The sequence below is a fragment of the Schistocerca gregaria genome, chromosome 4 (genome assembly GCF_023897955.1).
Source record: "Schistocerca gregaria isolate iqSchGreg1 chromosome 4, iqSchGreg1.2, whole genome shotgun sequence".
In the NCBI taxonomy this organism is placed as follows: domain Eukaryota; kingdom Metazoa; phylum Arthropoda; class Insecta; order Orthoptera; family Acrididae; genus Schistocerca; species Schistocerca gregaria.
Genome location: NC_064923.1, coordinates 519,550,618 through 519,565,340, shown reverse-complemented (window position 1 = coordinate 519,565,340; position 14,723 = coordinate 519,550,618). Strand labels below are relative to the sequence as shown.

Below are 14,723 nucleotides of genomic sequence, written 5' to 3'. Positions count from 1 at the left end.
TTATTTATTTATTTACATAATTTACACCCACACTAAAATCAAACATAATACAACAGAGTCTACAATGGTTTAGTTTAAGTATTAGCAGTGAGCAATTTCTTCGTTTCCCAAAATTTCTTCAGTTGCTGTGATCTGGCTGCTCGTTCTTCTGCAGGTATGACATCCTTCTTCTGTTCTGATGGTTTGAATGTCAGCCATGTGTATTTGTTCTTCAGAAGCAGTTTCTCTTCTCTGTGTTGAATTTTGTGTGTGGTGATGTTCAATTCGTCCAGATCACTTTGTACTTCCTTAAACCAGATGTTTTTGGTTTTACTGTTCCAGAAGTAGTCAAAAAGTTGCTTCAGGATTCTAGTATTTGTTAGGCAAGATATGTGGCCAAAAAATGCAATCCTTCTTTTCTGCATTGTGTCAATAATGGATTCACGTTCTTTATACACTACTGAAATGTGCAAAAGTCTCCACTGCCCATTAACTTGATGTTTCTTACTGATAATTGTTCACAATATTCTTCTATCAACCTCCTGCAATTTGTGAGTTGTTGCTTGAGTATTTAGTTTGAATAGTGTTTCACTTGCATACATTGCTTCCACTTTAATGATGTAGGAGTAATGTCAAAATTGAGCCTTTATTGAGAGTGATCATTTTTTGTAGGTTCACCATGTGGTTATCTGCAATCACTGTAGTTTTAATGTTCTCCTATCTATTGATTCTCTTTCATTAGCATTCCAGGTAATAATCTCACCAAGATATTTAAACTTTTTTTACTACTTTAATTCTTTAATCATTATGGAATATGATATAGGATGTGTCAATAGGGGAAGCTGGGCATCATTTCTGTTTCCTAAACAAAATTTGCAATCAATACTTTGCCACTAATTGTTCTAGTTGTTCTATCTTAACCTTTGCTTCATCAATATTTTTTGCTAACAGCACCAAATCATCTGCAAATGCAAGGCAGTTAAGTCGAATCATTCTTCCAATCTGTTTCAGTGTGCTTCTTATGGTCTCTCTTACCCAGTTATTGCATACAGATCAAAATACTCTCTCATTTGATTTACTAAGTTTGTCCTCCAGTGTGACAATTATGCCACCTTTATCCTCAGTTAATTTATCTTTTAATACAAGTTTCTGTTCACAAATAAAGAAACAGATCATACATATCTTCAGGAGCCACTTCTCCCAGTATAGTTGACAGACACAAAAAAAAAAAAAAAAAGAAAATTGAAGGGGCCATCCTAACTGCATTTTCAGTGGAGAAAAGAGGGAATAGTTGGGGGAGGTTTAAAATGGCACAGGGGAAGCATGAAATTGCTTACATACTGCTATTTTGCAAGATCTTGTTTACACTCTAATGTGTGTGTGAACCCATGACTTTTCTAAATACATCAATGATTTTTTTGAATTCTGACACATTTGTAAAAATTTAATGTAATGTAAAGCCCTTCTATGCAACTGTAACTTATTCCATATAGTATTAACATATAATGATAATTAGAACTATAGGGAGAAAAGTGCACCCCCTCCTCATGCCTTTCCCATATAATACAGAGAGATGCCAATCATGATCCTTCTAATCTACAGCACATTATTTTGAATCTACAACACACTTACAAAGTACACCGCCCAACTTCATTTTTTCCTATGTAACTGACCTATTACTAAATATGATCTACATAAACATACATCTGTACCAACTACATCGTTAGCATCTGAAGTCTTCTCTTCTGATACTTTTTTATTTTTGCTGCAGGTGATGAAGCCTTTGATTTTGAAACATCAGTGTCTCTTAAATAATTTTGTCTCTTCATCTTTAGTCACGCTGGCTAGTAACAGGACTTTATTTATTACTACTGTATTTTAAACATTTATTCCATGTACCTCCTCAAATTTATACCTTTCAAAGGGAGAAAAAAGAAATCTGAAAAGAGAATATGTTCTGACTTTCATCAAAATAAGATATTATCAACACACAAAATAACGATTTCAGATGTCAATTCACATTTTTAAAGGAATTCTGAATTTTTAATGGAATTTTAATTACAATGTTACAGCTGTGGGGACTTATACGACAAGGCTATAAATGCCGAGACTGTGGAATTAATGCACATAAGCACTGTAAAGATCTTGTCGTAATGGAATGCCGCATAAAATATCCTTGCTTGCAAGTTAAGTACTTTTATCTTTACACTTGTCATTGTTAAATGCAAACAATGTTGACAATTTTAATAATTTTGGAATGCAGAAGTTCAAAGACAGTTTCTTTACACAGGTGAAGTTAGCTCACATGCTGCTACTTCGAGGAGGATATTTCGGCGCAAGAAAAAGTCTAGTGCTTCAGAATCTGAGTCATCTCCTCCAAGTCCTAAATGTTCAGTGTCATCTTCCATGACAGGTGACCATGAATCTAGTCAAGACTGTGGTACAGGAATGGTATGCTCAGAGCTTGGAGGGGGTTCTCTTCCACCAAGCCCAAAGCCAGCTGTTATGTGGACAGGACCACGGCGCAAAATTAGTGATTCCCTCTTAGTACCTTCACACAGTCGTAGCAGTGCCAGACTCAGGACTCAAAACAGCTGCCCAGAGAGTAGTTGTGCACATTGCTACAAACCTCTGGACAGCATGCCCAACCACTCTTCACAACATCACTCCAGTACAGGACATCATACTTCACCTGTTCACCAAGCTTCAGTAACAAGCCTCAAGAACTGCTGTCATAGTGAACAGTTAAATGAGGTCAATCAAAAACTTGCTGCTGCTGAGGAGGTATTATATGTGTGGTAAATGTTGTGTTTTATGTTTTTCTTATACTTTGCAACTTCACATTGTGTGCATCAAACTATTATGTTTTTTATAATTCTGACTTATTAGTTTCTCAAAATAACACATTTGTACTTAAATATATTTCAAGAGTCTCCATAATGTTGCTTTATATATGCTGACCACAGCCAAGTTTGGTAAAGAAAACATTTTCATTTAATATTCCCTTCTGCTTTCTATCCATCTACAGAGATTAATGTTTACCTGTTTGATTATTTTAAACACTTTGAATTAAACATTTTCCTGTTTTCTTGCTTATTATACTAATGAATAGATGGTCTCAATGCCAGTAGAGTGCATGGCTGCTGTCTGCAATTACATATGAAATAACTGAATTTAACACGGAGTTAACTGGAGACAAAGAGAGAATATCTGCATAATATGTAATAATAGATAAACCAAATACACAGATTTATTATTATTATTATTATTATTATTATTATTATTATTATTATTGCAGGTCTTATTAGTACTTATATATGACATAGAGAATGAGGAAAGAAAGGGAAAAGATGGGTAGAAATATGTGACTTTCAGCCACACAGGGCAATGTGGTAATGCAGGGGCAAAAGTTGAAAATTTGTGCAAGACTAGGCCTCACATCTGGACTTACGATGTCTCATGAGTGGTTGCCTTAACTACTTTGGCCATTCAGACATGTTCCCAGATCAACTCAAATTTCTAACTTATTGCACACTGCAATAAAGCATCCCTTGTCCATTAAACCCCTACTCACAAATTACTGATTCTTGTAGGCTTTCAGATGATATTATTGCATTCAAACTGAAACATACCTCAAGGAGCCATCACACTCTTACAGAAATTTATATATTTCAGCAGTGTCCATTCTGTCAAATATGTCTGACAGAACAGACACCACTCAAATACATAAACTCCTTCCTATTACTACTATTTTTAAAAATGTCCACTTAAGTAGTTCCAGATTAAAGTTGGCTAAGAATTAGTGACATACACAACAATGTGGAAGCCAGCTACAATGTAAAAATACTAGTCGAATGACAATGAAACAACATTCACAGGAAACTGTCTGTGTCATATTGCCAATTGACATTAGTCATTTTTAATGTTGAGATACCAATAGCACATGCAGTTTTTCAATGTCGACCCAAATGGCAACTAACCACTTACTTTGTATGCAAAGAAACTGTATGCTGACATTTTATGTCTTTTTGTGGGACAAATATATACACAATAATGAGTAAGGAAAATATATCTGGAATACTTATTGCAACATGGTCATCGTGCAAATATTATTGAGTGGTTCTTGTCATCATCCATTTCATCATGTTTTCGATTTTTTCCAATTCTATATTCAGATGGAACATGGGGAGAATGATAGCTTACATGGCTCTGTAATAGCTGCAGTTAATCTAATCTGGTCTTCACAGTTGCTGCCAGGAGCAGTATGATGAAAGAATTATGAGTGTTTCTTCCCCAAAAATTGATTGTTGCAGTTTTCTAAGTAGGTTTCTACACTACTGGCCGTTAAAATTGCTACACCTTGAAGATGATGTGCTACAGATGCGAAACTTAACCAACAGGAAGAAGATGCTGTGATATGCAAATGATTAGCTTTTCTGAGCATTCACGCAAGGTTGGCACTGGTGGTGACACCTACAACGTGCTGACATGAGGAAAGTTTCCAAACGATTTCTCATATAGAAACAGCAGTTGACCAGCGTTGCCTGGTAATGTTAATGAGCGTATGGCATTGGTGGCCGGGAGATCCCTAACAGGGTGGTTCAGCCGCCCCTCCACAAGTTCTTTAATGGCACTATGGCAACTTGCGAGTGAATGAGGATGAAATGATGATGAAAGACACACAACACCCAATCATCTTGAGGCAGAGAAAATCCCTGACTCCACCGGGAATCGAACCCGGGACCCCGTGCGCAGGAAGTGAAAACGCTACTTCAAGACCACGAGCCACGGACACATTGTTGCGATGCCTCATGTAAGAAGGAGAAATTCATACCATCATGTTTCCGACTTTGATAAAGGTCGGATTGTAGGCTATGGCGATTGCGGTTTATCGTATCACAACATTGCTGCTCGCGTTGGTGAGATCCAGTGACTTTTACCAGAATATGGAATCATTGGTTTCAGGAGGGTAATACAGAACGCCGTGCTGGAGCCCAATGACCTCATATCACTAGCAGTCGTGATGGCTGGCATCTTATCCGCATGGCTGTAATGGACCGTGCAGCCACGTCTCGGTCCCTGAGTCAACAGATGGGGACGTTTGCAAGACAACAACCATCTGCATGAACAGTTCGATGACATTTGCAGCAGCATGGACTATCAGCTTGGAAACCATGGCTGCTGTTACCCTTGATGCTGCATCACAGACAGGAGCACCTGCGATGGTATACTCAACGACGAACCTGGGTGCACGAATCGCAAAACGTCATTTTTTTTCGGATGAATCCATGTTCTGTTTACATCATGATGGTCGCATCCGTGTTTGGCGACATTGCAGTGAAAGCACATTGGAAGCATGTATTCATCATCTCCATACTGGCGTATCACCCACCGTGATGTTATGGGGTGCCATTGGTTACACGTCTCGGTCACCTCTAGCTCGCATTGACAGTACTTTGAACAGTGGATGTTACATTTCAGTTGTGTTACGACCTGTGGCTCTACCCTTCATTCGATCCCTGGAAAACCCTACATTTCAGCTGGATAATGCATGACCACATGTTGCAGGTCCTGTATGGGCCTTTCTGGATACAGAAAATGTTCGACTGCTGCCCTGGCCCGAACATTCTCCAGATCTCTCACCAATTGAAAATGTCTGGTCAATAGTGGTTGAGCAACTGGCTCATCACAATACGCCAGTCACTACTCTTGATGAACTGTGGTATCATGTTGAAGCTGCATGGGCAGCTGTACCTGTACACGCCATCCAAGCTCTGACTCAATGCCCAGGTGCATCAAGGCCGTTATTACGGCCAGAGATGGTTGTTCTAGGTACTGATTTCTCAGGATCTATGCACCCAAATTGCGTGAAAATGTAATCTCGTGTCAGTTCTAGTAAAATACATTCGTCCAATGAATACCCATTTATCATCTGCATTTCTTCTTGGTGTAGCAATTTTAATGAACAGTAGTGTATTATATATATTTATACTAGTTATTAGGAATGAAAATAAAAGATGAACTGTGTTTGTAGTGCAATAATGAAAAAAAATCATTCTCACATATTCATGAAAATGCCTTTGAAATTATGAAACAGTTGTACAAAGAAATATGCATAATGTACAAATGTAAAGTACAGTACCCAAATTAAGAAACATAGTATGCAAAATTCTCTGTAATGTTTATTTAATTCAGAAATTGAACATGAATACTATATCTAGTACGGTTGGTGCAACTGCTTCATGTGTCTACAATACGATTTTGTAAATGTCTCTATGGCATCGACTCTTCATAGCTGTATAGATAGCTACTGTTTTTGACTACAGCCATTTGCACTTTGCAGTTGAAAGTTGTCAAAAGCACTACCAGGTGTCAGGGATTTCCTCAAGCTGACTTGACTATAGGAGCATCTTAGTAATAAAGAATAAGTGTATTAAAACTTCATACAGGATGTGGCATTTTTTCATGCATCTCAATGTTCACAAAGTCATATCTCTTGAATTATAGGCCACAGAATCATATTTGCAGAGGTACATTCAACAGCATATGTGGATACTGTCTGTGAAATACATTGCGAATAAATTTAGTAGCAATAGAGTAATAAATTCAAGCATCATGTACGATACGCTCTAAGCTAAATACTTGCTCATAATAGTGCTATGGAAGATTTTCCAGTTCATCTCCCCAATATATTTTTACTGCTGTTAGTTTTCTTATTCTTCTTCTTTACTCTTTTCCCCAAAATGCTCTGCCAATTGAGACTTTCTGTATTTCTGTAAAACTCTTCTGTCATTTCAACAAAATCTTGGGCCGTTCACACTGTACTCCTAATGTTCCATGTTAGTTCACTCTGCTCAAGATCCCACACACTCTTGCAATATTCCAATATTGGTCAGTCAAGTGACTTAAAAGTAATCCTTTCACAAATCAACCATAGTGTCCCAGTATGCTGCCAATCTAGTAATGCAATTAAGTATGACATTTGCTTTGCCCCCAGAAGAACTCATGTGATCATATTTGGCCAAAATTTGCATGTTTCATCAATATTTGAGAACAAAAAGCTGAAGGTTTACAAACATGACATGCTTGATTGTGTTTTTCAGTGTATTTAGGTAAACCTGCATTCATTCATTCGTTCACACATCATGTCCTCTAAAGCTCATAATGAAAGAGAACCATCACAGATGTGGAATGAGACAAGTTATGCATTAATAGGCAGAAGCAGCCTCTGCAGGCTACTTCTGTAAAGTTAAATAAAACTGATTTATGACTAGTGCTTATCAATTGTGGAAATCATTTTGGTGTTACTTTACATATGCATATTAGGATAAAAACAGTTAGTTTGAAATAGACCACTGTATCTCTGTTTCTTTTCTAATCCTACCCAGATAATACTACAAAAGAGCATTTACTTTACAAAGAAGACTATCAGCTAGCAAAGATAGATTTAATACAAACATTAGAGTTCTAAGGAATTAACATCCAGAAGTCCAAATATTCTGATAAATTGTAGAATTGGTTAATGAGGCATGCTTCTGTTTTGTTTTTGAGTATTTCGGGTTTTCCAATTTCCTGCCTTATTTCTACTGGCAATGACTTTTGCACCAGAGTAGAAAACCCCATTTTGAACCCTAGTTATTGCTGCTGTTGCGGTCTTCAATCTGAAGACTGGTTTGATGCAGCTCTACATGGTATTCTATCCTGTGCAAATCTCTCCATCTCCAAATAATTACTTCAACCCCACGGCAGCTCTACATGCAGATACAAATAGCCCCGGAAGGCCACCAAGTGCGAGTCACAGCGCCTCCAACAATGCTCCACATTGCTACACATTCTGTCAACAGACAGCACTGCCTGCAGAAAGCACTTCTAGATCCTTTTCAACCTGCTTTTTGTATTCATATCATGGTGTCCCTCTACAATTTTTACTCCCACAGACTTCCCTCCAGTACTACACTGGTTAGCTATTGATGTCTCAGAATGAGTCCTATCAACCAATACCTTCTTTTAGTCAAGTTGTGCCACTAATTTCATTTCTTATGATTTTCTTTCAGTGCCTCCTCGTCAGTTATGTGATCTACCTACATAATCTTCAGTATTCTTCTGTAACACCACATTTCAAAAGCTTTAACTCTCTTCTTGTCTAAACTATTTATTTGCCAGTTTCACTGCCATACATGCTACATTCCAGACAAATGCACCAAGTGAGATGGTGCACACTGGACTCACATTTGGGAGGTTGACGGTTCAAACCCACATCTGGCCATCCTGAGTTAGGTTTTCCATGATTTCCATAAATTGGTTCAGGTAAATGCCGAGAAAGGTCACGGCTGACTTCCTTTCCCATACTTCCCTAATCCAATGGGACCATTGACCTCACTGTTTGGTCCCCTCCTGCAAGTCAACCAACCACTAGAAAAATGTCTTTAGAAAAGAAAGACTTCCTAACACAAAAATGTATATTCAATGTTAACAAATTTCTCTTCCTGAGGAATGCATTTCTTGCCCTTGACAGATTACATTTTATATCCTCTTTACTTTGGCCATCATCAGTTTTTTTGCTGCCCACCCATCAAAACTCATCTACTGCTTTTACTGTCTCATTTTCTAATCGATTCCCTCAGCACCACCTGATTTAATTCAACCACATTCCATTAACCTTGTTTTGCTTTTGTTGATTGTTTGTTTTGTTTTAGGATACAAAACCAACTAGTGCCATATGCGTACATGTCAAAACTGTGAAACACAAAGGCAAAGAGAGGAGTTTAAAATGACTATACGTCAATCCCATCCAACAGAAGATAAGATAGCTAAAAACAGGGACATGGAGAAAGCTCTATAAAATATGCCATAGAGAATCAGAGGTCTAGAAATAAAACATAAATGGTCTTCACTGTACTGCTACAATGAATAAAAAGTAAAATGCGGTTGACAGCCCATGCATCGTTCACTAAAATGGCAGATAACTCAGATGGCAAACCCAAATGGGAATGTAAACAGTTAAAAACAGGACATTCCATTTGGCAGACAGTTAAAAGTTGGGCGCAGTGTGAAAAAAGTGGTGGAGGAGCACAACTTCACAAGTGGCAATGACTACAAAGACAGTGCCAATACACAACCTAGTTAAAATGACCTCTTCACAGCAGTAGAGCCAACAGGAGGTCGTTCAAGCCAGTGGGAGAGGATTAATAACCCGGAGCTTATTCCCATGAAGGGAGGACTAGTGGTGATGCCAAAGTGATACCACAACCTGACAGACAGCAACACAGGGATCATGGGAGGGAATATAAGAGCTAGTGGGCTAAGGTACAAGGACTGCAGCCTTTGCAGCAGCATCAGCTGCCTCGTTTCCTGTCAGACAACATGAACAGGAACCCACATAAAAATCACAGTGGCTCCATCAAGAGTGTGCAAGTGACAGTTTTCCTGGACCTGTTGCACTAAGGGATGGATGGTTTAAAGTACACAGAGGCTTTGAAGAGCACTAAGAGAGTCTGAACAGATGACACAACTGAAAATACTGTGTTGCCAGATTCACTGCGTGACATGATATAGGGCAAAGAGCTCTGCTGTAAATATGGAGCAATGTGGCCACACATGGCAGACAAATGGCATGCATATCTGGTGAGGAGAAAGTCACGGTGGTAGGACAGCAGTAGTTTGGCAGCTTCTGCTCACAGACTCTCAGCTGGGCTATTGTACAAGGTGCCAGTGACCAAACAGATGCCATGATGGTGGACAGTATTGAGACAGCATAAAAGGGACAGATGTGTAGATGAATAAGCAAAGCACCCATAGTCTAGTTTCGAATGGACAAGAGACTGGTACAATCGGAAGAGGGTGGTTCGCTCTGCACCATAGGAAGTACCATTGAGGACAAATAAGACATTGAGGGACTGCGTACAATAGGCTGCCAGGTAAGACACATAGGAGGACCAAGAAAGTTTCCTATCAAACAGGAACGAATGGCAGAGAAGATGTCAAGATGGTGGAAGAAACCACTGCACCGCCAGAAATTCATACAAATGGTTTTGTTAGTGGAAAAACAAAAACCAAAGGTGATCAAGACATTACTGATGATGTCACCCAATGAGACAGGTCCATAGAGAACTGCAATAGATGGCAAAATTGTCGGAAAAAAGGGAACCTCAGATGCCTAACAGGAAGGTTGATGGTGATAGCAAACAGAATGACACTCAGGACAGAACTCCGAGGCACACCATTTTGCTGGATAAAGGTGTCCGACAAGGCAGAACCCACACATACATTGAAAACTCGGTCTTTTAAAAATTCCTGAAGAAAATGGGGCAGGCAACCACAGAACCCCCACATGTAGAGAGTATGGAGGATTCCAATCCTCCAGCAGGTGTCGTAGGCTTTCTACAAATGAAAAACATAGCCACAGTCTGGGATTTATAGAGAGAACCATTCATGACACAGGTGGACAAAGTGACGAGATCGTCAAGTGCAGAATGGCGCGTTTGAAATCCGCACTGTGCAGTGGTTAGTAAATTGTGAGTATCGAGCCACCATATTAGCCAGGCATGAATGATACATTCCATCACCTTGCAAACACAGCTGGAGAGAGAATGATGTGGCAGCTAGAAGGAAGATGTTTGTCTGTACCAGGCTTGGGTAAGGTTATGACAATGGCTTCATGCTGGCATTTGGGAAACATGCTCTCTGCCCAGATAGGGTTGTACGTATTCAGCAGAAAGTGCTTGCCTGTGAGAGAAAGATGCTGCAATACCCGAATGTGAACAGCATCTGGCCCTGGTGCAGAGGACTTTGATGAAGTGAGAGAATGAGCTAGCTCCCTCATAGTAAAGGTGGCATTGTAGCACTCCTGATTCTGAAAAGAGAAGGGTATTGCCTGAGCCTCCTCTACTCATTTCCGATGGAGGAAGGCAGGGTGATAGTGGGAGGACCTCGAAATTTCCGCAAAATGGAGGCCCAAGGTGTTGGACACAGCAGTAGAGTACACGATGACATTGTCTGCTACTGTCATGCTGGAAACTGGGGAATGGATCTTCGTCCCAGAGAGCTGTCGGAGGTTGGCCCACACAGTGGAAGAGGGAGTGGAAGCATTAAAAAAACCAGTGAATGAAATCCTGCTAGCTTTTTTGCTATCCTAAAGAATGTGATGACACTGTGCATGCATCTGTTTATAATGAATGCAGTTTGCCATCATAGGACCAGGACATGGAATGGTAAAGAGGAAGTGTAAGGAATGGAATGTTTTGCAGTGGTAAGGATAACATTTGAAGATATTCTACCTGGGGAAATATTGTTCATCGAAGGTTGCCAGCAAGGAGTAAAGCCTTCAGTTTACCTTAGTAAACTGCCATTTGGGTGTGCATGTAGGTGGGGTAGGAGGTAGCAAATGGATAGCACATGGGAAATGGTCACTTGAATATGTGTCAGAGAATGGACCACTTGAGACGATGGGCAAGTTGGGCAGTGCAGAAGGTTGGTAAGGCTGGGTTGGGGATGTTTGGGGAAGGAGGTCAGACAGCAAGGTCATCGGTCTCATTGGATTAGGGAAGGACAGGGAAGGAAGTCAGCCATGCCCATTCAAAGGAACCATCCTGGCATTTCCCTTGAGCGATTTAGGGAAATTACAGAAAACCTAAATCAGGATGACCAGACGTGGGATTGAACTGTCGTCCTCCTGAGTGCAGAAGGATAGGTCCAAATGAGAATAGGCATGTGAGCAGTCTGAAAGGAATGTGGGTGCTCCTGTGTTAAGGCAGAAGAGGTTAAGTTGATTAAGAAGGTCAGCCTGGAGGGCACCTCCCAGACAGCTTCTGGAAGAACCCCAATGCAGATGGTGCATATTAAAGTCACTGAGCAACAGAAAGGGGTAAGGTTGCTGCCGAATAAGTTGGAGAAAGTCTGCCTTGGTGACATCGAATGATGGAGGGATGTAAACGGTACAAAGGGTAAAAGGTCAAGTCAGGAAGGAAAAGGCAAACTGCAACAGTCTGAAGGTGGGTAGATGGGTTGACCATGAATGTCACCTTGTATGAGCAGCATGACTCTCCCACAAGATGGAATGCCGACCTTGGCAGGGAAGGTCAAAATGGACCGGGAAGAAATGCTAGAGCTCAAAGTTTCCTGAAGGCAGGAACAAGTGGACACTGCGATGCTAACAGCAGCTGGATCAAAGACTGTGAACACTCCATTGGGGGAGAGTCATGACAAGAAAAAAAATGAAGGGGTGTCACTTCAGTGGCTACCGAGTCCCAGCCTTTGAAGACTGCTACAGAGCACAGAGGCAGGAGTTCTACCGGAGCATCAGCATTCTTCTGCTATCAGACTGTGGAGCCCAGCGCAGCAAAATGTTTGGTAGTGTGCACTGGTGACACAGAGGTCAGCCAGGCGAGGGTATCATGTGGCAACACTGTTGCAGAGGATCTTCGATTAGGCGAAGGAGGAGATTGCCCTTGTTTCACTTCTTCAAGCCTTTCTAGTTAGCAGAGGAAGACTCAGATGTTGGTTGGTTGGAGGGATGTAGGAAGTATTCCTTCTGTTTTTTTCTGGCCTGCAAGTTGTGTAGCTGGTGACTTCCTCCCATGAAGCAAAAGTATGGTGGCATGTTGCACAGCTGAAGAAGGAGACAAGGATGCTACCATGATGCTGGGCGATTTCACAACCACAGTACTAAATTTAAAGTGGCATTTCTGCGTGGACATGTCCTTCATGGAGCAAGAGGTACGGAACAGAATAGAAAACAAGTACTTACGTCACTGAAACTTTTTTATTCTTCACTGTAGCATTACCCAGTCACCTGTTCCACATCTTACCATAAATCACAGCATCATCAGCAAACAACTGCAGATTGCTGCCCATCCTGTCCACAAAATCAATTATGTATGTAGAGAACAACAGCAGTCCTATCACATTTCCCTGCGCCACTCCTGATGACACCCTTATCTCTGATGAACACTTGCCATTGAGGACAACACATTGGGTACTATTATTTAAGAAGCCTTTGAGCCACTCGTATATTTGTGGATGTATTCCATATGCTCGTACCTGCAGTGGGGCACTATGTCAAACCCCTTCCAGAAATTTAGGAATATGGCACCCGCCTGTTGCTCTTCATCCATAGTTTGAAGTGTATCATGTAAGGAAAGGGGAAGCTGATATTAGCACAAGTGATGCTTTCTAAAAACATGCTGATTGATGGACATAAGCTTCTCAGTCTCAAGAAAGCTAAAATATTTGAACTGAGAATACATTCATTGATTCTGCAGCAAACCAGAGTTAGGGATATTGGTCTGTAATTTTATGTAAGGAGTCACCTGCACTTTTTTCCATTCACTTGGGCCTTTGTGCTGGGTGAGAGATTCATGATAAATGCAGGCTGGGTAAGGATCCATTGCTGTAGAGTACTCTCTGTAAAATCAAATTCAGATTCCATCCAGACATTGTGATTTATACGCTTTCAAATCTTTCAGTTGTTTCTCTACATCAAGGGCGCCTATTACTATGTCGTGTATATGGGAGTCTGTCCGATGGTCAAATGACAATATGTTTGCATGATTCTCCTGTGTGAATGATTTCTTGAACATAAAATTTAAAACTTTGTCTTTTGTTTTGCTATCTTCAACTGCCATACCAGACTTGTCAAAAAGGGACTGAATGGAAGCCTTATACCTGCTTATATCTTCCTTTAAAGACCTTATCTATTCTGTTCAATTACTCTTCTAAGTTCTTTACTGTCTCTGACAGTTTTAAAATGTAACTGGCAAACCTCAAAGTTTTTGTTTCTACCCCCTGAGATTTAATTCTTTCTCCTAATTTTTCTTTAGTTTTCTTTTCTGCTTGCTTGATGTACAGATTGAATAATGTTGGGAATAGGCTGCAACCTCCTTTCACTCCCTTCTCAGCCACTGCTTCCCTTTAAAGCCCCTTGACTCTTATAAATGCTGTCAGGTTTTTGAACAAGTTGAACATCACCTTCACTTCCTTTATTTTACTCTTGCTACCTTCATAATTTCAAAGAGTGTATTCTTGTTGACATTGTTAAAAGCTTTCTTGAAATGTGGGGCACTCTCCTTTTTAGTGTCCACAGCTCCACACTCTATCTGCAAATGACAAAATGACAATATGTAAACATAAATGGCAACAGTAGACTACAAATAAAAAAATGAAAGTTAATAAATAAATCCCTAGCACCCAGAATACCAACAGGCAAAACAAAAACAGTATGAACTTATGCACCACCTAATACATTTACTTTAGGTGCAGCACTGGCCTATAAGGTAATCTCATAAGACAACAAGTAGTAAAAATATGAAGAAAAAGGTGCAAAACATGCCAAACTGAAATTATTGATTAGTTTATATGTTTGTTGACTTCATTTCAACTTCTTATCCAGATGGACCCCATTGGATTTTATACACAGTGTTCCCATTAGTGAACAACCATTAGTGTCCACTTTTGATGCCACCAAGTCATTTTTGTTTGTTTGAAGCATCATAATATGAATCTTTGTGATATTAATACTTAAAACTACTTTGCTGTGAACTAGTTGTGGGCCTGTTTAGTTATTATCTAATCCGTGCCCAGAAAAGCTAAGCTCAGACACTTAATTACCATTGATTATTTGTGTCATCACCAAACACTATAGGTTTTGAACCACTCTTTCAAGTCACTGGGAGATCATTTATATATCTTAAGAACAAGAATAAGCCCTCTTCTGAACCTTAAGAGACCATATAAGCCATGTTTCCCCA

The 14,723-nt window shown here is 40.0% G+C and overlaps 1 protein-coding gene across 1 annotated transcript in view; it reads left to right on the top strand.

The window, feature by feature from the left end:
- The window catches only part of LOC126266679 (ras guanyl-releasing protein 3-like), a 350,931-nt gene that overhangs the window by 321,811 nt on the left and 14,397 nt on the right, over window positions 1-14,723 (top strand). The window contains exons 12-13 of the mRNA XM_049971101.1: window positions 2,052-2,166; window positions 2,270-2,763. Of these exons, the coding sequence (XP_049827058.1) occupies window positions 2,052-2,166; window positions 2,270-2,763 (609 nt within the window). The remainder of the gene's footprint in view (window positions 1-2,051; window positions 2,167-2,269; window positions 2,764-14,723) is intronic.